At 38.8% G+C, this 25,577-nt stretch overlaps 1 protein-coding gene across 1 annotated transcript in view; it reads left to right on the top strand.

Moving 5' to 3' along the window:
• Nucleotides 1–25,577, top strand: part of Sema3e (semaphorin 3E) — a 248,153-nt gene that overhangs the window by 211,518 nt on the left and 11,058 nt on the right. The window contains exons 11-16 of the mRNA XM_027393496.2: nt 2,499–2,721; nt 5,068–5,159; nt 8,176–8,217; nt 8,405–8,571; nt 12,217–12,284; nt 13,546–13,685. Of these exons, the coding sequence (XP_027249297.1) occupies nt 2,499–2,721; nt 5,068–5,159; nt 8,176–8,217; nt 8,405–8,571; nt 12,217–12,284; nt 13,546–13,685 (732 nt within the window). The remainder of the gene's footprint in view (nt 1–2,498; nt 2,722–5,067; nt 5,160–8,175; nt 8,218–8,404; nt 8,572–12,216; nt 12,285–13,545; nt 13,686–25,577) is intronic.

Below are 25,577 nucleotides of genomic sequence, written 5' to 3'. Positions count from 1 at the left end.
TCCAGCACAGTCTTGACCCTTTGTTCATCCCACCCTCTGTCTAAAACTGGATTCCAGGAGATCAGCTCAGTGCTTAGCTGTGGGTGTCTGCTAGTACTTCCATCAGCTACTGGATGAAGTCTCTAGGATGGCATTTAAGTTAGTCATTAATCTCATTAAAGGGGAAGGGCATTTAAAGTAGCCTCTCCCCTAATGTTTAGATTCTTAGTTGGGGTCATCCTTGTGGATCTCTGGACATTTCGCCAGTGCCAGATTTCTCTTTAAACCTATAATGGCTCCCTCTATTAAGGTATCTCTTTTTTTGCTCTCTTCTATTCTTCCCCTGACTCAGTCTTCCTGATCCCTCACATTCTCCCCCCACCTCATCTCCCCTTCTCTTTCTCCTAGCTCCCTCCCCCCTCCCCCCATGTCCCAATTTTCTCAGGAGATCTTGTCCCTTTCCCCTCCTCTGAGGACTATGTATGTCTCTCTTAGGGTCCTCTTTGTTTCCTAGCTTCTCTGGAGGTATGGATTGCAATCCTTTGCTCAATGTCTAATATCCATATATGAGTGAGCACATACCATGCCTGTCTTTCTGTCATTGGGTTACCTCATTAAGATGATTTCTTCTAGTTCCATTCATTTGCCTGAGAATTTCAGGATTTCATTTTTTCCCACTGATTAATACTCCATTGTGTAAATGTACCACATTTTCTCCATCTTATCTTTGGTTGAAGGGCATCTACGTTGCTTCCAGGTTCTGGCTATTACAAACAATGCTGCTATGAATATGGTTGAACAGAGGTCCTTTTGTATGAATGGGCATCCTTTGGGTATATGCCTAAGAGTGGAATTGCTGGATCTTCAGGTAGACTGATTCCCATTTTCCTAAGAAACCTCCATACTGATATCCAACATGGCTGCACAAGTAGGTACTCCCACCAGCAATGAAGGAGTATTCCTCTTTCTCCACATCCTCTCCAGCATAAACTGTTATTGGTGTTTTTGATTTTAGTCATTCTGGCAGATGTAAGATGGTATCTCAAAGCCATTTTGAGTTGCTTCTTCCTGATGGCTAAGAATGTTGAGCACTTCCTTATGTGTCTTTTGGCCATTTTAAATTCCTCCATGGAGAATTCTCTATTTAGTTCTGTACCCCACTTTTTAATTGGATTACTTGGTGTTCTGGAGACTAACTTCCTGAGTTTGTATATTTTGGAAATCCATCCTCTGTCAGATGTGGGCTTGGTGAATATCTTTTCCCATTCTGGGGGCTGCTGTTTTGTCTTGTTGACTGTGTACTTTGCCTTACAGAAGCTTCTCAGTTTCAGAAGGTCCCATTTATTAATTGTTGATCTCAGTGTCTATGCTACTGGAGTTATGTTCATGAAGTGCTCTTCTGTACCAATTTATTCAAGGGTACTGACCACTTTCTCTTCTAAGAGGTTTAGTATGGCTGGATTTATGTTGAGGTCTATGATCCATTTGGACTTAAGTTTTGTACATGGCAATTGATATGGATCTATCTGCATCTATTCTACATGTCAGCATCCAGTTATGCCAGCACCATTTGTTGAAGATGCTTTCTTTTTTCCAGTGTATAAATTTAGCTTCTTTGTCAAAAATCAAGTCCTCATAGCTTTGTGGATTAACATCAGTGTTTTCAATTTGATTTCATTGGTCTACCTGTCTATTTTTGTACCAATACCAATCTGTTTTCATTACTATAGCTCTACAGTAGAGCTTGAAGTCAGGGATGGTGATACCTCTGGAAGGTTGTTTTGGATAGCCTGGGTTTTTTGTTTTTCCATATAAAGTTGAGTATTGTTCTTTCATGGTGTGAGAAGAATTGTGCTGGTATTTTGATGGGGATTACATTGAATCTGTAGATTGCTTTTGGTAAGATTGACATTTTTACTATGTTGATCCTACTTACCCAAGAGCATGGAAGATTTTTCCATTTTCTGGCATCTTCTTAGATTTCTTTCTTTAAAGACTGAAAATTCTTTTCATATTGGTCTTTCACATGATTGGTTAGAGTTACTCCAAGATATTTATCTTGTTTGTGGCTATTGTGAAGGGTAATGTTTCTCTGATTTCTTTCTCAGACCATTATGTCCATGTATAGTAAGGCTACTGATTTTTTTGAGTTAATCTTATATCCTGCCACTTTGCTAAAGGTGTTTATCAACTGTAGGAGTTCCCCAGCAGAATTTTTGATCACTTATGTAAATTATCATATCATCTGCAAATAGTGAAAGTTTGATTTCTTCCTTTCCAATTTGTTTCCCATTGGTCTCCTTTTTTGTCTTATTGCTCTAGCTAGGACTTCAAGGACAATATTGAAGAGGTATGGAGAGAGTAGACAGCCTTGTTTTGTTCCTAATTTTAGAGGAATCACGTTGATTTTCTCTCCATTAGTTTGATGTTAGCTGTTGGCTTACAGTATATTGCCTTTATCATGTTTAGGTATGCTCCTGTTATCCCAAATCTCTTAAACTAACTAACTTGCATTTTAGTGTGCCAGCAAGGTGAATGGAGGGAAGTATGGGACCACTAAAGACTACCCTGATGATGCCATTCGATTCGCAAGAACTCATCCACTAATGTATCAGCCCATAAAGCCTGCTCATAAAAAGCCAATACTAGTAAAAACAGATGGAAAATATAACCTGAAGCAACTAGCAGTGGATCGAGTGGAAGCTGAGGATGGCCAATATGATGTTTTATTTATTGGGACAGGTAAAGACACAAGAAAGCATCGGTATATTTCACCTCACCCTCAGATAAGTTTTACCAACCAGCACATACCATGTTGTTCACTATTTTCACACTTTATCACTAAAGATAAAATGACCAAAGGAATTTATAGCTTCAATTATTGCCACAACATTAAGTCTTATTTATGGGAAGAATGTTGCAAACTGTTGAGCACCCAGCCTTATGAAGAACAAATTCTGTGTGATACCTCCGCTTAAAATCCCCCTCTCGAGGTGCAGCACAGTCCTGGCTGCACAATGATCTTAGGAAGAATTCTTATACATGCTGCCCTACGGAGTTTCAAATAAGACATTGCCAGGAGGAGGGTGTATTGATAAGACCTGTTCACGCTTCTCCATTCTACTGCTTTTTGTTTACTGGAAATTTTAAGCAAAAAAACATCAAAGTTAACATAATATACCTACAATGCAGGCTTATTTTATGACTGTCAATAAGGCTAATAATGCGCTCTGTCAGTTCAACCTTATATAAGAATCAGAGCTCGATATACCTAAAATTACCTGATCACTAGTTCACACTTGGTGATTTCTGACCATTAAAAAAAGAGGAATTTCCAAAAGCAAGACTGAAATGTGATTAAAATTGTTAAGGTACTTTATTTTAAATGCCATAAAAAACAGAAGACATATGTAGCCCTCCCAAAACTGTTTTCTTATTTGATTCATCAAAACTCTTTTAGAACATTCAGAAAATATCATCTACATCATATTTAGCTCGTCAATATTATCGTATTGGGCCACAGTGAAAAGCATATTGGAAAAGCCAATAAATAATAGATTTTCTCCTAATAGTTGCCAGGCATGAGCTCTAGTGCAACATTTGGTCATTGTTGCAAAATCACTGCTTCCAGAAGGATAAACCTCCTTACACTTTTGCTTTTTCTGATGTCATCATGTAGACTTGTGTGTTTAATTTCCAAAACAGAACAATTTTTATTCTTTTTTGTTAATAGAAAATAAAGGGGATTGTTACTAGATTAATTATAATCTAGTTTTATTAACTCATATATAGGATTTTCTAATTTTTGATAAACTGCTCAAATCTCACAGAAGTTCATAGATTTATACTTCTAAAGGTCTAATATGTTTTATAAATTATTATTCTTACTCATCAAGTTTTGTGTGGGTGTAAAATAATTTCATATGCAAATTATAAGCAGATCGAACAAACTCAGAGTATCTGGGATAATAAACCATAAAATGGAAATATAAACTAGAAATGTAGTTTTATAAAGCAGCAGGTGGTTATGGAAGCGGAGTAGTTCCTAACCAACTGTTAGTCTTCCCTTAATGGGGGAGACTTGGCTGGCCCGCAAGCCCCTGGTATCATTCTGTCTTTGCATGCCCAGTGCAAGGGCTCCAGGTGTGCTGCTGTGTTCAGGTTGTTACAAGGGTGCTGAGGCTGAGCCCTTATCTCCATGGCTACAATGGCTACCAGTTTCCACACTGAGCAATCTCCCCAGCCCATCCCGCCAAAATTCAATATTGATGAATCAATTCTTGGTTCATTGATGTAGTTAATCTCCCTTATATTAAAAATTGAGAGAAAACAATTCAAAGCAGTGGTTCTCAGCCTCCCTAATACTGTGACACTGTAATACAGATTCTTATATTGTGATGACCCCCAACTATAAAAGTAGTTTTGTTGCCACATTGTATCTATAATTTTGTTACTATTATGAATTGTAATGTAAAATCTGATATACAGAGTATCTGATAGATGACCCCAATAGGATAATGACCCACAGGTCAAGAACCACTGGTCTAAAATAACAAATTATACCAAGAAACATGGAACCAAAAAGTATCTTTTAGGGCCTATGTTAACATATATTGACCCCAAACCAGATATTTGAAAAAATGTATATATTGGGCTTGGGATGCAGCCACTGGTAGGGGTTTTGCCTAGAATATGATAGACACTGTGTTCATCACCATTACAGAGAAACAATTAGTGCCTTTTGTGAATAAAATTATATCACTGCTCTGACACTGCATGAAGCTTAGGCAGAGTTATCTTCTTTCCTGATGCATCACAAAAGAAACTTCTAAAATATGGCAGTTTGATTCTGAATCCATGATTTCATTTTTGTATTGACCAAAGTGTTTGGAAAAGAATCTGTATATCAGTTAAAATTTTGGCTTGGCATGCAAAATAGATCTTTGCTAATTGATATTACTAGTGTATATGTAGTCATGTGATCTTTAGCTGGCAGTGATTGGGTGTTTTGTGTATCATATTTTCAACCACATTTGTAGTCTGTGTCCTCAATCCACTTTGATTATTACCTATTTTGCTTTTTCACAGATAGAGGAATTATGCTGAAAGTAATCACAATTTACAACCAAGAAACGGAGTGGATGGAGGAAGTCATCCTAGAGGAACTTCAGATATTCAAGGTAATTTCATGAGTGATACAGCCCAGATTCACATACCACAGACAACCAAAGCTAGAGATAAGGAGAAAAAAATGTTATATTAGTTTCAGGACATTTTTTTCCTCAGTAAGTGTGTTTTGAATCAAGAGAATATAGAATTGAAGAATAATTTAAAATCTAGTTCTTCTCTCTCATGATCAGCATGTTCAAAAGTGCCGATATGCTTGTAATAGAAGCAAATGTCAATATCCAACCATGGTCACAAAGAAGTAGCACTTCTCTCATACGTGAATTCCAGAATAACCGGTGAAGACTCACATCTTGCACAAACATTTCAAATAGTGTACATTGTGGTTGCAGGATTATACTATTATAACTATAATGTATTAATTACACAAAGAAATGCAGAAGAAAAATAAAAAGAGAAAATCATATTCAAAACATAAGATAAAACAAAGTTATAAAATACGTATTTATGTACATGTTTCTATCACATAATGAGTAAATATGTACCGTAAGGTCTTATTAGTGAAATAGACACTTCATTGAATCCTATTCCTCAGTTTTGACTCATGTTTCTGCATTAGAGTATCCTGCAAATTTCTGATCACAATATTTTTATCTGAACAATTCCCAGTCTTGCTTTGTGTGTGTTTCTGTTTAAAGCTTCTTAGTCTCCATCATTGATGACACATTTCTGAGCTCACTGCCAATATCATTGTAACTCGTGCCTGAATGAAGTTCAAGTCTTACATAGCTCTGTACCTTGAGGTGCACTGCAGGTGTTTTGAGTTTTGGAAGCACTCCATAGCACATCAGCACCATGCTGGACCACATGGTAAGCTCAGCACCATGCTGGGATACATGGTAAGCTCAGTACCATGCTGAAACACATGGTAAGCTCAGCACCATGTTGGAACACATGGTAAGCTCAGCACCATGCTGGAACACATGGTAAGCTCAACACAATGTTGGAACATATGGTAAGCTCAGCACCATGCTGTAACACATGGTAAGCTCAGCACCATGCTGAGACATATGTTAAGCTCAGAACCATGCTGAAATGCATGTTAAGCTCAGCACTCTGCTGGAACACATGTTAAACTCAGCACCATGATGCTGTGGAACACACATTAAGCTCAGCACCATGCTGGAACACATGGTAAGCTCAGCACCATGCTGGAAAGCACCATGCTGGAACATGTGTTAAGCACTGAAATACCATCATAAAGCTTATCAATGAAATGAAGCAAAATGGTACTAAATAGTCCATGAAGTATACACTTATTCAAACCATGAGACTGGAGGATTTGGAGAGTCACCATGCTGACCTAGATAGGGATGTGGACATTCCTATTTCTTTGTTGCTCTCTTCCTGTGCTTTTGTAAAAATGAAAGGCATACACTTCAGGTATTAATATTAGGATTACAAATCTAATCTGTCAGGTAGACAAATGATGTTGCCTGACCATATATATGAATACAATGGATTTCAGTGGAAAGAATGGTAAATGGAGAATGAGACATTTGTCTTTGCTATCCTTAGTAAGAGTGGATTTCCCTAACACCACTCTCTGGGAAAACCTCCTTTCTGTCTCAACTACAGCAGATACACTTGTTATTTTGCACTGCGGGCCCCTATGATGTAATATTTAAACATTTGGGCCAATAGCTTTCATTATCAGTACCTACCAGTGTATCTTTCTACATTAACTCTTTAGGAGCATTGCTACCTGGATGAATAAATGAATAACACTCTCATGTGCAAAGTGTCTCATTGTCCAAAATGGTAACACATATACACAGATAGACACACAAAACTCACACAAAATAATACATACATACATACATACATACATACATACATACATACATACTATATACATACAACAAAAACAAGATGAAAAACTGATAATGTGGAAGAAATCGCTTGGCCAGGAAAGCAGCTCGCTGCCAAGACAATGTTCTGAGTTTGATCCCAGGAATGTACACCACAGGAGGAAAGCCCAGATTCCTGAAAGAGGGCTTCCACCTCCACATATTCACTAGCCACAAGGATACACACCCAACATATAAAGCTGAAAAGTAATTTAAAAGCTGTCATAATGACCAATTATTTTCTCTCAAAAATTAATTCCTCAAAAAGTAGCTATTTCCTGAATGTGCTCCCCTGCCTGATGTTTCTCTATTTGGAGGGTTAGTTTGGAGGGTGTGTGTGTGTGTGTGTGTGTGTGTGTGTGTGTGTGTGTGTGTGTGTGTATGTATCTATGTGTGTGTGTGTGTGTTTAGGAGTATGTCTGTGTGGGTACATGTGCATGTACGTGTGTGTGTGTGTGTGTGTGTGTGTGTGTGTGTGTGTGTCTGTGTCTGTGTCTCTGTGTGTGTACATGTGTGTATGTGTCTTGTATAGTGTGTGTGTGTGTGTGTGTGGGTGTGTGTGTGTGTTTATTTAAAGAGGTTCAGCTATTCAACAGCATTGATAACCTAACCTGAAGGCTCCCAATGCTGTATTATGTATTGTCGGTATTGTCCTTCCTCTACTATAACCCTGGGAAAACGAGGTTTTTCATCTTGGACAAACATTGTACAGTAATTCAATATAGCCATTCCAATAGAGATATGTTCCATACAAGCTTGAGTTGAAATAAATAAAAAACATTAAGTTTAGTAGGAGTAATAAATATTCTAGAGTGTAGTTAGTTCACTTCTAATGATTTAACTACTTTAGTAAAAATCCTACTGTATGATTTCAAAGTTACAAGAGTTTGTGAATCACAAGTACTATTCAAAGCCGTTACTGTTTACTCCAAAGACAAGGAATAGTGCAAATGAGTCATCCGTTGTACCTCGTATGTGTAGTTGTTCTTCTCCGTTAGAAAATAATTAAAGTGTGTTTTATTTGAATTGAATTTACATGTTGGTTCACTAAAGCAAACAATTTAGGCTGTAAGCACAGAGGCATTCATAAATATGCTTACTTCTTGTTAAGCAGCTATTCCTATATTCACTAAAAAGAAAACATTTTGATTCATTTCAGGACCCGGTTCCTATCATTTCTATGGAAATCTCTTCAAAGAGAGTAAGTTGCTTGCTTGACTGAGTCTTTTCTGTTATTTAGTTAAACAAATCATTCAAGGATGTTAGCACGTGATTGATAGATGGAAAGCCGGTTGTTCGCTATTTTATATTAGCACTGTATGAACACAGGTGCCATCCTAATGAATTCTGCACATTCACCTCTGCTAACATCCTCCTGCTTCTTGCAGCAACAGCTCTACATCGGATCACCCTCTGCAGTGGCACAGGTCAGATTCCATCATTGCGACATGTATGGCAGTGCTTGTGCCGACTGCTGCCTGGCTAGAGACCCTTACTGTGCCTGGGATGGCATATCCTGCTCCAGGTACTACCCAACAGGTGCACATGCAAAGAGGTAAGCCATCGGAGTTGGTGGGAAGTTAGGAAAAACTATCACTTTTGGTGTCTTCCGTCCCCCTTATTATGCTTATCCAATGTAAATAAGCTGTTTTTATCTAAACAAATTATTCTAGTCATATTCTGGCCAAAACATAAGCATGCAGAACTTGAAATTTTCCTGCAAACACCTTTCATGTGCTATCATGTACACTGATGAGAGCTGAGCACCACCTTTTGGACTTTTACTTTTTACCTCACTTTGCATTGAATCTCCAACTCCTTTAGTTTTTTTTTTTTTTTCCCCAAAAGGCATAACGAAGTTCAGATAAACTGAAATGTGGAAATGGCAAGTCACCACACTTAGAGGATTCAGAAACTTAAAAGGAAAATAAATAAATAAATCCTAGAACACATCCTGCAGTTTCCCATGTCCTCTCCAGCAGCTGGTCTTCATTTGTGCCATTTTGAGAGTGATTATTTTAAGTCCTAGGCAAATGCATGACCTGTGTAATTAATGAAATGTGTAATTTAATTCAACACAAATGAAAGGTATCAGGAGACCTCTGAGCTCTAATGTCTATAGCTTTATGAAATCATTGCCATTTGCACCAGAAAGTAAACCCAAGTTATCTTTAGACAGGAGTTTAGGCTCACAAAGTACTTTGGAGGCTTTTTTCCCACTCAAGCTATGTGAGGTTGTACACATTTTAGGAAATAAGTAAGAAAAAAATCTTATATAATAAGCAAGGGGACAGTTCTCTCAAGGAATACATAAAGCAATACACAGAACTATCTAAAATTTCTTCAGAAAAGATATTTATATGAATTCCAATTATTCCAATTTAATTTTGGGTTATTTTTTCCAAAATATGTTTTTAACCAAATTGAATCTGAATCAGTATACTGATCCTTTTAGGACCACACCAAAAATGACTGTCTGTTTCTCTGTCTCACACTCAAACACATAAACACAAAGGCCTTCATGAATTCAAACCTTATTCATTTGACTCTGGCAAATTAACATTCTAAGAAAGACTTATAGGCTGATTATAACAAGCCAATGACGAAATGAGTCTTTCAGAGAATTGTGGGCAAAATGATTTACCAATTGCGCTGGACAAGTGAGCAAATCATCTCATTTTTCTACAAATATCAGTATCCAAACCCATTCTTGAAGAATATAGGTGCAGTTATTTAAATGCTCAGGAAGGTTTGTTCACCTACACCTTTGTCTACTGGAAACCAAAGCATCAGGTGGAGAGAGGAACTGAAAACAGTGTCAGTGGCAGCTCAGCTCTGAGCATTTTAGATACTTGACCAAGTGCAGGGTACCTAATGCTCTACTGCATACCCTACAGCTGAGCTTTACAACAGAGTCAAGGGAAGCTCTAGTTAAGGTGATTAATTGTGCAAAGACATCAAGTGTTCAGGAGGAGCTGAGCTACTCATTGACTCAGGAGTGAATGAAAGAACAGGAGCTCATCTGAAGGGATTGTTCTAAAGATGGAGTGGGTTTTAAGTTTTTCCTTAAATTTAATTTAGCTGACACCAAATGTAGAGACTTAAGAGCTATAACAAGATGTTGTCATATATATATATATATTATATATATATATATATATATGAATGGAAAAGACACCTGTCTCATCAAAGATTTATCCTCTCTTTAAACTTTTGAAATCAGGGTGTGCATCTATAGACAAAGACTATCAAATGTTTTTCCACACCCCTTTATCTCTAGTCTTGCCCACAAAGTACATTCTACAAATGTGATAAGGCTTATTGTCATATTTTCATTGACAATTATTAAAACATGTTTGCAAATTTTGCAACAAATGCTTATGAGTTGCATGATTTTATACATGACTCATAAGCTCTTTATGAGCAACACAGCAACAAATTGTTTTAAGTAAGCAATTTCCTGAGCTAATATGTCTTCATTTGTCATGCTAATATGTCTTCATTGTCATAATATTTTTTAACAATAGGGTAAAAGAGCAACTTAGAAAAAGTTAGATAAATGTACAAAATAGCAAGCAGTGAGGGATAAGATGCCAGAGTCTGAAGCCATGCTTGTAAATGAATCAACTCAGTTCAGGGTCTTAGAGAGCTTTCACTGTGTCAGATTCTTTTCGGTCATTACTAGTCCCAAAGGAGAAGCTTTGGGGTAAGGTTCAGCACGTGGAGACAAAATAGCTTGCTTTTATAAGGATCATTTCTTCCTCAGACCTGTAAAAACCAGGAGAAAACACTTACATAAACTTTTTTTCCACTTGCTGAGTGAAAATGAGTCAATAGGGGAAAGTCTCTTATTCACAGTCTGGCCACTTCTTTAAAATGACCTTCCAAAACCCCTATAATCCAGGAGCCTCCTTCTCCCCTCCTGGCTCTTCTTTTGTCTCTTCCTAGTGTCCCCTTTACAGGTTTCTAAGAAGTAAGAAATATAGAAAGATCTTCATCCTTCTAGAGTACAAGGCTCCTTTGACCAAGTGTTCTTGTCCTGATCATTACCCAAGTATTATTTAATGCGGGCATGAAGGACAATGGTATCCGGGTACTATAACAGGAACCAAAAGCTTGTTGGAAGATGTAGCCTATTCATAAATGCATGTTTCCAGTTATTTTGAACAAAATTTTTAATTATTTATATACCACTCAAGTTGCTTATCTAGAATGATCTAGGGTGCTGCTTTTATTACCCTCACATGGCTAGTATAATAATCCCAATAACATGCAAACTGTTTCCTCCCTCAATCTTTTTGATCCCTGCTCCATCAATCACCATTGTCCAGCAGACTTAGGGGCTGAGACTGAATCCATGCTCATCATGTGGTAGAATCCTCTCTGGCAGTTGAGGTGACTCCCTGACCTCTATCCATCACAACTAGCTGTGCACAGTAGGCCAAAACAAAGCCTAAACCCTCCCACCTTTGCCTTTCTGATGAGTTTTGTTCAGTCTGGCTCAGAGCAAGGATTCACGTGGAAGTTCTAACATTAATTTGGTCAAATTCTGCATCTTTTGGTAAGGTTTTCTAATTGTCAGTCCACTTAACACAAAGCATAGTAAGCATTCTTCTCTATATAGTGCATAACCCCAAGATTTGATTGACAACATCTTCTACTCTTGCTTTTCCTGTGTGAGGAAAAACTCTCACGCCTGACTGACATTCCACTGTCATTTTTCAAGACAGTGAAGGGACTTAAGAACTGTAGCAATGAAAACTCCAGACTCCATAAGTTAAAGTATTTGGATTCACATATCATTTCCTCGTTGCATTTCATAATGTATAAGGGTTTTATTATGTTTTCTACTCAAACAAATTTTCCTGTTGTTCTTAACTGTGCACACCGCTTGTCATCCCTTTACAGACTTAAGTTTCTTGTTGAACTAAATGTTTAGCAAACTGTAAAGAGAAATTTATTAAATTACTATTTGAGGATCTGGAATTCGAACTTTTGTAAGCATTTAAAGAATAGTGTTTTATAGATCTTTTAACCATTGGGAAACACTCCCTGGAAATAAGAAAAGTGTAATGCTTGGATTTTATGCTTTTATATAACAGATAACTTTTTCCAACAACAGACTTCTTCTTGTAATTGGCTGTATTTTAAAGTCCAGGAAACTGATGTCTCAGAATTTCTTAAATTTTCTTTCTTCCAGGCGGTTCCGCAGGCAGGATGTTCGCCATGGCAATGCCGCCCAGCAGTGCTTTGGACAACAGTTTGTTGGTAATCCTTAGAAAAATTGATCGTTATGATTTACCTAATGTATAATGAAGATGAACTGCACATTTCTTTAATTAAGTCACTTCCTGGAACACTGTCCTTGTTGTGTCTGCTTTTCTCACATATATTTAAAATTAGATGTATGGTAATTGAGAGAACTAGCAATATTGGCAACAGAAACCAACACTATCACAATCTGATATTAGACATAAAACTGAGGAAGGTTAGGGCCAGAAAGCAATATTTTACCAGTGGTTGGTGGCAGTGATTCCCAGAACCTACCTTTTTCATCTCAAATTTATTTGTTTCCTTGTTCTTGTTTTGTTTTTGTTGTTTTCAGACAGGGCTTCTCTACCTAGACCTGGCTGTCTTAGAACTCTCTCTGAATCTGTAGACCAGGCTGGCCTTGAACTCACAGAGATCTGCCTGACTCTGCCTCCAGAGTGCTGGGATTAAAGGCATGGGCCACCACTGCCTGTCCCAAATGTATTTTTTTACTATGTATGACATAAGTCATATCATCTCACCTACTAAAGTTTACAACAAACAATAACTGTTGCTTCTGCTACAGCAGAATAATTTCAGAACTGATATTAGTTATATTCAGATTTAGGTAAAAACAAGAAAGTCAAACAAAAACAGGAAAAATGATCCTTTGGGTCACATCACCACCATGGGTGATGGCAAAGGTATGTTTTGTTACTGGGATTCACGAAACAGTAGCAGGGTGATGGGCACCATCGTGGAGAGTGAATGGAGGTTATGCCTACTGCTAGAACTTGTAGCCCAGAGTGGGTTTTTTGTTGTTTTTGCTTTTAAAGCTCTAATCCAGCTTTAGATTTAGTTCAGGGACTCCAGCTACCGGGAGTATAACAAGAGAAAGTACAGTCTTAATCTTAGCAAGGTTAGAGATCAGTTTTCAAAGCGAGGGGTGAAATCCTGGGAAAATCAGATGAACCCTTCCTTCTTTGAGCATGGGGTGCTTATGCCTGACTTTGTCTCTATCCTCACTGCCCATATTTTGGAGCCAAGTTCCCAGAGGCCACCTTCTATGCCACTTCATCTTCTACTTGCTGGTTTAGTCCCCAAGTTTTCATATGGCATTCTAAATAACTCATTTTAAGGACTAAGTAGAAGTTAGCAACCAGAAGAGACCTTGCTTACTTACTTACTTTGCTGCCGGTCCTGAATATGGTTAAAAGAAAGAAACCCTTGGCAATAAAATTCCAATCTTGAAGCTGCTGCTCTTGCCTCTCTATTGTAGGAGACGCTTTCGACAGGACTGAAGAGAGGCTGGCATATGGCATAGAGAGCAATAGTACTTTGCTGGAATGCACCCCGAGATCATTACAGGCAAAGGTCGTCTGGTTTGTTCAGAAAGGACGTGAAGCAAGAAAAGAAGAGGTAACTCAATGGCTACACATTCACACTTTGTGTCTAACCTAGAGCACGAGAGCAGAAAATAGGTTAATCTGGTGTCTAAAATGAAATCACGCTAAACTACATGTTGTACAATTTCTAGAATGTAAAACACCCTAATGAGCCAGGCGTTGATGGTGTAAGCCTTTAATCCCAGCCCTCGGGAGGCAAAGGCAGGCGGTTCTCTGTGAGTTCGAGACCAGCCTGGTCTACAAGAGCTAGTTCCAGGACAGCCTCCAAAGCCACAGAGAAACCCTGTCTCGAAAAACAACAACAACAAAAACAACAACAAAAACAACAACAAAAACAAAAACACCCAAACTTGGTAATGTGGGCTTGAGATCCCAATGCTGGAGAGGGGGAGGCTGGTAAATCTCTGGAGCCTAGGGTCCAGCTAGCCTAATCTGCTATGCAATCACTAGGCCAGTGGACGTACCTCTCCCAAAAGCACACCATGAAGAGTTGCTAAGACAGCAAGGATGTCTTCTGCCTTACATATATACTGATTCCAATGTTAGTGTTGACCCACATACTCACACAATTTTTTAAAAATCAATTTTCTTTTTTAAGTATGCTTTATCCACATATAAAATTTTACAATATAAACATATACATACAAACCCATTGTCTATATTTCAAATAGATTATTTTACATAAACATGAATTGATATTTTGAATTGTGGAAATTGGTATTTCTTGTATTGCCTGCTGAAAATGCAGCTTTGTGATATATGTCATGGCAAAAATCTTAAGCCACATGTGCCAAGGTAGCATTCCTGAGAAATAGCAAAGTTACTAATGTATAAAAATAATAGTGGCATCAATATTAATAAAGCTTTAATTCAAATACAGGACACTGACATAGGGTTCTAATCCAATGGGAACAAAGGCAAGTCTTAACACTCTCCCCATTTTGAGTAGCTTTGGAGATTGTTTTTCTGAACTGACGTAAGGATTAGGGGCAATGACTCTGCTACTTTGAGAGAGAGGGAGGGGGGCAGCATTAGACTACATTTGGAATGGTCTGGAATGTGGTGATATATGATTTATGATTTATTAAAGGTTACCAGAGCATTTAGAAAGCAATAGAGATCAGCTATAGAGATCAGGCAGTGGTGGTACAGAAGTTTAATACCAGGACTCAGGAGACAAAGACAAATGGCTCTATGTAGGTTCAAGGCCACCCAGAGCTACTCTGGATTGAATCAGTCTAAAAGAGTAACAGAGCTCATGCCTTTAATCCCAGAACTAGAGAGGTATAAGAGATAGGAATAGGGTCTTCAGTTGTTAGTCTCAGGATTCTCCAGCCATGCTGAGGAGAGCATAGCAGTCAGGGATTGCAGTCTGAAGTTTGGTAGAGCCAGGATCGCCTTTCAGTCTGAGGTAGAGTAAGAACTAGTGGCCAGCTGCTTTGCTTTTCTGATCTTCAGCTTGAAGCTTGAACCCCAATATCTGTCTCTGGATCTTTTTTTTATCGTGGTACACTGGAGGCCATTTTAGGAATGGGAAGGAGTTGAGAGAGCAGGATTTAGGAAGGGAGATCTCAAATGCTTATTAAAAGATTCCAATTCTATTTTCACAAATGGAACTATAAAGTAGCAAGGACAATATTCATAGCAGTGGGAAGATCTTGGTGATTATAGTACAGATGGCCTTTGCTAAAAAGGGAAGTTTTCAAGTTGGGTGAGTGACTGATGTCTGTAGCTCCGCCTTGTACACAGAGAGATGGAAGGGCATGACTAATAGATGATCAGTAGAAATGACTGCTTCATATTTTCACTGGAGATGAAATCTGTGAATGAATTCAAAATTACCAATTTCCCTCAAAATATTTCCTTTTAGATTTGGTGAAACTAAAAATCTCACATGTTTCGTTTGTAGTCACATAGCACACTGGAAAGATGATGAAATTTATGAATCCTGGGCCCTTGAATATAACAAATTAGAATTAGATAACAAAACCTGTACAAGTTCAAGCCGCATAGATTCCCAGCACTGAAAGTAGTGCACACAGACCTGCCCCTAACCCAGAAGCTGTTTGCAATTGATAACTACTGGCAAGGGAAAATCCGTTTTCTCCAGTGGTGTGTCACTGGGTATGTCAACCTAGACAGGCCTCATATCCAGGGTTAGCTGACCAAAACAAAAGCAAACCCAGGTTTCTTTTTGTTTTGTTTTGCTTAGCTTTTATGTTTTGATTGCTTTTTTTTTGAAACAAGATTTCTCTCTGTAGCCCTGACTGTCCTGGAACTCACTCTCTAGACCAGGCTGGCCTAGAACTCAGAGATCTGCCTGCCTCTGCCTCCTGACTGCTGGGATTAAAGGTGTGCACCACCACATTCAGCTTTGTTTTGGCCTTTTACTTTGCTTTGTTTTGTTTAGTTGGTTTTTACATTTTTGTGTGATTTTTGGTTTTGGTTTTGGTTTTTAGAGAGAGGGAGACCAAGAGCGAGGGAAGAAGGAAGAAGGAGGGAGAGAGAAAATAGAGGAAGAGAGTTGGATGGGTAGGGAGGTGGGGAAGACCAGGGTGACAGGAAAAAATTGATCAAAATACATTGTATGGTAAAAAATAAAAATGAAAACAGCAAAAAGAAAGAGATGTAAACTGCTAAGGCTTAGGGACAACATGGAAGTTTATCAGGAAAGCAAAGCTTGCCTATGTTTTCATGGCACTGTAACTGCACTTACACAGGCAAAGCTAGTGAGGCAAACCACACTGAGTTAAGCTGTGTATTTGTTACCAATGCATTTCTATTTCTCAAACATGAGATGAGATGGCTTTTAAATTCCATCATAACACATGGCAGGAGAGGACCTGAGAAGAGTCCACAGTGCCAACTGCATCCTGATTTCCCTGACTGACACAGCTACTGATGTATGGAATTTTGTATTCACTCTTTGTATGAAAATGATGGAACAGTTGGGTAATTAATGGTTTCAATAGAGAAAACAATATATTCATTTAATTATCCACAAACTAAAACAAAACAAAAGTGCTGACTTCATCAGAGGCAAATGTATATATTCTATACTGAAAGCAGTATGACTTACAAAGTCCTGAGTTCTATTAGCAATCATTTTGCACTCATTATCATTTCTATATCTTTTTTACTTTGAGATTTACAGTAATCATATTGCCACATGTAGACTGTAACGTAGGATGGTTAATTTACTTACCAACTTCTTAGCTCCTTGGAATTTGCTGTGCATGATGCTCTTGGCAATAACAGTCAAGGTTTATTCCTTACTTCATGAACTGTGTCAGGTCCTGGGGTATAAACCTTTCCCTTCTATTGAACTGAAATACTTGATTTTAGGAATTCTGTCTTTTTCAAGTGTCTGTATATACCTGCTACACTGAGTCTTTTGCTGTTATCCACAAATGGCATGTTCATATGGATAAATTTGTTCTCCTGAAATGCCATGCAGCATCTAAAATCTCATTTGTCTGCCTTCTAAGCTCTGGGCACCAGAAGTTCTCTCAACTACACATCTTAGAGTTTCCTGTTTCCTTAAATACAACATGTGGAAACAATCTCTACACATTTTATTAGATCTGTAAATATTTATTAAAATATGCTATTCTTTGTACTTCATAGAACATTTTCCAGTTTAATAGTTGCTATAAGCATATCCAATATTCAATGAATAAGTAAATATGTTGATTGCTAGATGAAGCATTGTCATATATTAAGGACAGAAACCCCAGAGTTCTTGTGATAGAAATTGTTCCTTATTTTAAACCTACTGTGCACCGGACTATGCTAGATGTCTTCCTAGTTTTTTCTAGATCTCTCAAGTGAGTAGTGGATATGATGATTCTCTTTTTACATACAGAAAGAAAAGTTGAGAGGGTTTATAGCTCATACACAGTCAGTGACAGACCCAGTGTTTAAAATCAAGAATCCCTAACCCGATGTTAGTTTATAGCCATCTGTCGTCTCAGTATCAAGGACTGTATAGTCTATTACAACCATTCTGAAAACATAGTTTATAATCAAAGTAATTGAAACCCAGGATGTGTAATAACTCACACCTAATAAAATAAACTCAGAACTAGGTCTCTTTCTACTAGATGTTCTGCAAAATGACAAAAATCTTCTAAAATCAGAATATAAATACACTTTAAGATGCCTGAAGCAAAGAGTAAGAGAAGATGGCTGATAGCAGGAGGTCAGACATATGATGTCTGTCAGTGTAATCCTTATGAACACTTATGTGGGCTGGTTCAGCTTCAAGAAGGAAGCCATTATTCTTTATGTTTAAGTATCTAAGAGCCTTGTCCTAATTTGAACTTGCCCCAGTCTAAGCTCAGACACCAGGAATCATTGTTACATGCTATAGGAAACAATGGGTTTTCATTCGTGTGATTTCCAAGCTTCTACTCTGTACTTTAGACAAAAAAAGGGGGATATGTGGTGATAGATTGTTTATGATTTAATAAAACTTGCCTGGGGATCAAAATGCAAAGCCAGCCACACTAGACAGCTGTAAAAGCTGGATAGTGGTGGCACACACCTTTAATCCCAGGACTCAGGAGACAGAGGGAGATGGATCTCTTGAGTCCAAGACCACCCTGGGCTACAGGAGAGTGAATCAATCTAAAAGAAAAGCAAAGCTCATGCTCTTAATTCCAGCACTAGAGAGGTATATATGGAAGAAGCAAACAGTCTCAGCTGAGATTCAGTTTCCCATCAAAGGGAAGACAGGCTCTCGATTTCAACCTTGGTAAAGTCAAGAGCTACTGGCTGCCTTCTTTGCTTCTCAGATCTTGAGGCAAACTTTATTAAATCATAAGCAACATATTACCATAAGAGAACTCCTGTGTTACCATAAAACTGATGTATCCCTAGAGGCTGTGTGTTTTTCACTATCCTGAGCACTTATTTCTATTAATACTTTTACCCTCTGCAGTAGCCTGGTGATGAACCCTTGTAAGTAAAGAAACTGAAGCACAAGGGCTGTGAAGTTACTCTGCTTTAAGTACAGACTGGTACCAATTGAGGAGGAAATGGGGCAGCAGACAGTGCTGCCCATCTTTGCATAGCTTATCTTAAAGAACAATTAAGAACTAATGGGATCTCAAGTTATGAACAAAGGAAAAATATACATTATTAAAGGAGGACACCAGCTATTGAAGGAGGATAGGTAATCAATGAGGTTAGGATATCTTTTAATAGATAAACACCAGCCAATTGCAAGCCAGTGCATGCCAGAGGCTGCAAGGCAACGGGGGCCAGAGAGAGGGGCCCCTATATGCCTTGTCTGTCCCTTTAAACACTATCCCGTATCACCGTGACATCACCTTGACCACGCCCTGAGAAAATTAGATGACAGACTCCATACTCCCAAAGAAATAGAAAACAAGTAGTGTTTATAGTTATCTTTCCTTCAGTGCTTGTTGTGTGCCCTGTGCTGATCTGAGGGTTTTACACACACAGTAACTGATAGAAAACTTCTAACATTTCTCTGAGAAAGTGAGTATTGCTATATACATAATGGAAATGAAATTAAGTTGCCAGTACTTTTCGAATAGAATAGCTTAAGTAATTAGAGACAGAAAGGTCAGACTGGGATATGATAAAACCTAGGAAAAGAAATTGGGTAGGATATGGTAATCAGAAGCATCATTTGCAAAATGCAGAAAACACACACTCAATTTCCATAGCTTCGGAAGAAGCCGTCAAGCAGTAGTGTTAGGGACATATGCATCTGTACTGAATGAGAAACAGTGCAGTGGGTTCCACCAAAAGCTAAGAGAGAGGGAGAAAATGGAAAACAGGGTAACCATGAGGTTTAGTTTGTTTCATTTAAAATATTGGGCTTGGTTCTATTTATAGTTAAACGGAAGCAGCCAGAGGCAGGTAGGATGTGCAGCTAATTTAGAAGCAAGATAAATAACATGAGTGAGAGAATCTGATCCCAGAGAGAAGAGACAGGCTGGATTCTAAAATAGGCAAGACTGGGCTGCTGAAGCAGCTACTCCATTAAAGGCCAGGCTCCCAATCAAAAAGACAGAAAAAGAGATGTCTTGTCCTCTAGCTGGGGGACAAACAATGGTTGATTTAAGTGGGTAGTGTGACTTCATCCACATATGAAGGCTAGCTGTTCCAACAATCTGCGGTCTGCTGTCACTGATTAAATGTGGTGGGCACATATGCTTTTGCATGTCATTTTCATTTAAAATGACAGACCAAGCTTTTAGTAAAGAGGATGTAAACTGTTATCTTCTTAAGGTTGAAAAAAAAAACTTCTATAAGAAATCTAAATCACCACTATTTCCTAGTTTATTAATTCCTAATTTCTACAATTTTACATTCTTGAATATCTAAGGGCCCTAATATTTGCAAAATTTCAGTCTTAACCTCATTAGGGAGAAAAAATATTTCTTGTTAAAATATTTAGCTGTACAATTGAAATATTTTCTTTCTCTGAAATGTATAAACATTATAGTTTAAAACTCAGTAAGTAGGGAATATTTTAACATGCATTATTTGCTAAGATTTATATGCTAATTAATTCAGGAATAGTGACAACCAAGACCATAATTCATAAGGAACAAATTACTGACTACATAGTTTTTTATGGAAAAATGTTCTGATCCTAGATTTAAAGGATTGATGAAAACACTGATAGACTGAAACCTTACCAAACAAGTATGATTGTGAATGGTACCCCTGTATTATGAAGAAAAAGACCTATTAGAAAACACTATCTCCTCACTGTCTGGTGAGCACTAAAATGTCACCACAATGAATTCTCACTAGGACTAAACAACAGGATGAACAACTTGTTTGAAGTATAGTCCTCTAGATTTTGCTCTTCATGAAATGCCCTAATGATCTTATGAGATTGGCTTTTAGTAGTGAGTTGAACTGCCATAAATTCTTGTGGGGAAGTTTGGGGACAACCAGAAGGTGTAGGACATAAAACCCTGTCATTCCAGTGTGGTAGACAGCAGAAAAGCAAACACCTGCTCTGTAAGATCAATGCAACAGCTCATCCAATTCTCTGTTTTGGTGACCTTAGACAAAGCATTTTTCCACTCTTCTTACAGATCTTACCATTGTGAACTTTCATTTTAAAGGGAAATACATGTTAGCATGTTTTTAAAATAGTCTGACTTCAATATAGCTTATTGTGAACATTGTGTCAACTTTAAATAATTCACAAATGTGTCTATTTGTGATGGTAATTTCAAGAGAAAGCACAAAATGTCATCAGCCCCAAATCCCAAATTGAACCTTATTCCCAATATAGTTTTAATACCATCCCAAAAGTTATCATTTTTAACTCTTCTTTTGGCCTACCCACTAAGCCTTAACAGTTTACCAAAGTCACTTCAATCCCACTGAGATGTAATAGACATGCTTAAGCCACCATCAGCCACTCCTTCCACCTGTGTTAAGATTTCATTGTTTCTGTGTAGACTGTATACAGTAAGATCTGCAGAGATGGCTGGTCCTCTAAACAAATGGACACAAGGGCCATGGTTGATATTGAAGTTATGTTATATAAAGTATATAAAGTTATGTTATATAAGTTACAGAGTAAGACTCAATTTTCAGTCAACCATCTTGTTTGCTAAATGACACATTCATACCTTCATCAGTGCTAACCAAGGACAAGCAATGTAAGGGATCTATAACACCCATAAAGCCCATCTATATCATAAAGCAATGAAGAGCCCATTTCTGTCTTTACAAACACCCACAGAAAGCATGGGGTTTTCATCCACACTGGTGTTTTTTGTCTTTATCCATTTTGTTGTTGTTATTGTTGAGACAGGGTTTCTCTGTGTAGCTTTGGAGCCTATCCTGGCACTCGCTCTGGAGACCAGGCTGTCCTCGAACTCACAGAGATCCGCCTGCCTCTGCCTCCTGAATGCTGGGATTAAAGGCCACCAACGCCCAGCATCTTTATCCTTTTCATAACACAAAGTGCATAAGCTACTGCCTCATTTGAAACATCTGTTAAGTAATATTTTTTATTTAGAAACAATCATTTTACATATCAATCCCCCTGTTCCCTCTTCCTCCTATCCTCCTATGTCCCCTACCAACACCCCCAACTCATCCCCCCACCTGCTCCCCAAGGATGGTGAGACCTTCCATGGAGGACCATCAAAGTCTGTTATATCATTTAGGGGAGGACCTAGGCCCTCCTCCGTGTATCTGGGCTGAAATAGTATCCCTCCATAGGGAATGGGCTCCCAAAGTCCATTTGTTCACTAGGGATAAACACTGGTTCCACTGTTAAAGGCCACATAGCCTTCCCAGGCCTCCTAATTGGCACCCACATTCAGAGGGTTTGGTTCAGTCCAATGATGGTGCTTTCACTAGGTCAGGTCAGCTGGTTCTGTAGGTTTACTCCAGCAAGTTCTTGATTACTTTGCTCATCCTTCCTCCCTCACTATAACCGGATTCCAGGAATATGGGGCAGTGCTTAGTTGTGGGTGCCTGCTTCCACTTCCATCAGTAACTGGATGAATGCTGTTTGGGGGCCCTGGTTTGGTCCTATGTTGGTTCCCCAGCTGTCAGACTGGGGTCCATGAGTTCCAACTTTCTCAGGTTACATGTTTCTGCAGATTTTCCCAGCATGGTCTTGACCTCTTCACTCATCACTCCTCCCTCTCTGAAACTAGATTCCTGGAGTTGAGCTCAGTGCCTAGATGTGGATCTCTGCTTTTGCTTCCATCAGCTACTGGATGAAGGCTCTAGGATGGCATTTAGGGTAGTCATCATTCTCATTATAGAGGAAGGGCATTTAAGGTAGCCTCTCCACTATTGCTTGGGTTCTTAGTGGGGTCATCCTTGGGGATAGCTGTACAATTCCCTAGTGCCAGATTTCTCTTTAAACCTATAGTGGCTCCCTCTATTGATGTGTCTCTTTTCTTGTTCTCCTCCTCCCTGAACCCTTTCTTCCTTCTTCTTTCTCTTACCTTCCTCCTCCCTCCCCCCATGCTCCCAATTTGTTCAGGGGCTCTTATGTTTCCTTTTTATTGCATTAAAATGCTCATCATTTTAAAACTAATAACATTGTAGTCAGTAAACATTCAGAACTTCAGTTTCAATGGGAAAGAAAACTCCATAATATTAAATGTCTCAACACTTTTCTAGTTCGGAGAACTCCTTTGGCTTGATTACTTTGATGAAAGGGTAAAAACCCCACATAGTTCCTGTACTATGAGTGGAAAATGGATTCTCTTAAGAATACAAATGGACCTAGAGTTTTGGATAAATCTCTCTTCTATTAATTTTCTAAGATAGCACTGAATATCCTTGGGTATGAAACATTTCATCCTGTATCTATGGATGAATATGTATGTGGTGATATAGTATTTGTGATTTATTAAATCTTGCCTGAGGGTACAGAAAGCTAAGCTAGCCACAAGCCATAGAACCAGGCAGTTCTATGTGTGAGCTTTCTGCTCACACAAAGGTGATCTCAGCACTTGGAATCACAGGCATTTAATCCCAGGATTTGAGAGATATAAAAAGAGGAAGCAAAATCAGTTTTAGATTATCAGTCTACAGTCTGAAGTAGAGGAAGGAACCCATGACTGGCTGCTTTGCTTTTCTGATCTTCAGACAAGCTTTAATAAATCATAATAATATATCACCACATAGGTATGTTATCTCCCTCTGAGATCAGTATGTTTCAGGCTTATAATGAAAGCAGCTAACATGGCCATGCAGCAAGCCCTCTGCAGACACATGTGAACAGCAAAGCATGGCCATGCAGCAAGCCCTCTGCAGACACATGTGAACAGCAAAGGGTGCCAATTCCCTTCATTTTCCAACTGCTCTGTTCTAGAATCTAGCTCACATGATCTAGTAAAGAAAATGTGTGTGGAGATAAGGGAGCAGAGAGCTGTGCATGGGAGCATGTAGTGTGATCTCCACAGAACTGCTTCATTTGAACAGAGCTTGGGCATTTCACTGAGATAACGGCTTTAAAGAAATCCATGTGTTTTACTGCACAGTTTTCTGACATGTCTGCTATTTCATGAGATAAAATGAAGATTTCTGCAGGACTCAGTATCAGGAAAGATAGAATTGCCCAAGGAGTTTTATTTTCTTATCACTTTTTAATTTTAAAAACAATCCTTTCTCATTTTATATACCAATCCCAGTTCCCACTCCCTCTCCTCATCTTGCTACACCCCTCTCTCCCACCCTAATCCTATGCACTACTCAGAGAGAGTAAAGCTTCCGATGGGGAGTCAATGAACTCTGACACCTTACTTTGAGGCAGGACCAAGGCTACCCACCCATATCTAGGCTGAGCAAGTTATCCCTCCAAAGAGAATGGGCTCCAAAAAGCCAGTTCAAACAATAGGGATGAACCCTGGTCCCATTGCTCCACAGTATTCTCAAGCCACACGACTGTGACCCACATTCAGGAGGCCTAGTTCGGTCCTATGCAGGTTCCCCCACTGCCAGTGCAGAGTGCTAGTGAGCTCCCACTAGCTCAAGTCAGCTGTTTCTATAGGTATTCCCATTCTGGTTTTGACACCTTTTCTCATGTTATTGCTCCTTCACCTCTTCATCTGGACTCTGGGAGCTCAGCCCAGTGCTTAGTTGTGGATCTCTGCACCTGCTTCCATCAGTTGCAGGATGAAGGGTCTATGATGATAATACAGATAGTACCAATCTGATTACAGGGGAAGGCCAAAGTTCAGGCACCCTCTCCACAGATCCTTAGGGTCTTAGCTCTGCTCATCTTCATGGATTCCTGGAAATTCCCCTCGTGCCAGGTTTCTTGCCAACCTCATAATGACTCCCTCAATCAAGGTATCTCTTTCCTTGCTCTCCCTTTCTGCCCTTCCCCCATCTCAGCCATCCCATTCTCTCCTGTTCTCCTCCCACCACCCTTCCTCCCCTCCCCCTCCCTTTAACCATCCCCCCAAACTCCCAATTTTCTCAGGAGACCTTGTCTATTTCCCTTTCCCAGGGGGATCAAGATTTGTTTCTCTTACAGTTCTCCTTGTTACCTACCTTTTCTGGTGTGTGGACTATAAACTGATTATCCTTTGTATCTAATATCCACTTATGAGTGAATACGTACCTTGTTTGTCTTTCTGGGTCTGAGTTACCTCACTCAGGATGTTTTGTTCCTGTTCTATTCATTTGCCTGCAAATTTCAAGTTTTCATTTTTTTTTTTCCTGCTGAGTAGTACTCCATTGTATAAATGTACCACATTTCCTTTATCCATTCTTTGGTTGAGGGGCATCTAGAATGTTTTCAGGTTCTGGCTATTACAAACAATGCTGCTACAAACATAATTGCACAGATGTCCTTGTGATATGAATGTGCATCCTTTGGGTGTATGACCAGGAGAAGTATTGCTGGGTCTTGAGGTTGACTGATCCCCAATTTTCAGAGAAGCCACCATACTGATTTCTAAAGTGTTCTGTACAAGTTTGCACTGCCACCAGCAATGGATGAGTGTTCCTGAGGGGTAATTTTTAAAGTATTTAAAGACCTTTTGAGTCCTAGAATTGCTCATATGTTCCTTGTTCCTGTGGCCATTAGGAATCCCAGTGTTAAGTGCACTGTTAGGACAGTTGTATTGATGGTGAGCATTTCTGCATGTGAACTTTCACCTCTCTCCTCTTGGCTTTCCTCTGTTCTTGTCTCTGGATAGTTAATCCCATTCGTTCAAAATGTACTTTGGTCATAGTGTCTAAGTGCCTCTGGCTCCATGCTTATGTATGCTGGGGATTGAACAGAACTTGAAACCAATTTAGTTCAATTGTGTGCCAAAGCAAACGACTGAGTACAAAAAAGAAACTCTAGAGTCTCTTTTCTCTGTTTCTCCTGTTCTTTGTTTTTGATTCTTGATTTTTACTTCTGTTAGCTAATGTAGTTCAT

Source organism: Cricetulus griseus (assembly GCF_003668045.3).
Source record: "Cricetulus griseus strain 17A/GY chromosome 1 unlocalized genomic scaffold, alternate assembly CriGri-PICRH-1.0 chr1_0, whole genome shotgun sequence".
NCBI classification, from domain to species: domain Eukaryota; kingdom Metazoa; phylum Chordata; class Mammalia; order Rodentia; family Cricetidae; genus Cricetulus; species Cricetulus griseus.
This window is presented reverse-complemented; position numbering and strand designations above follow the sequence as displayed.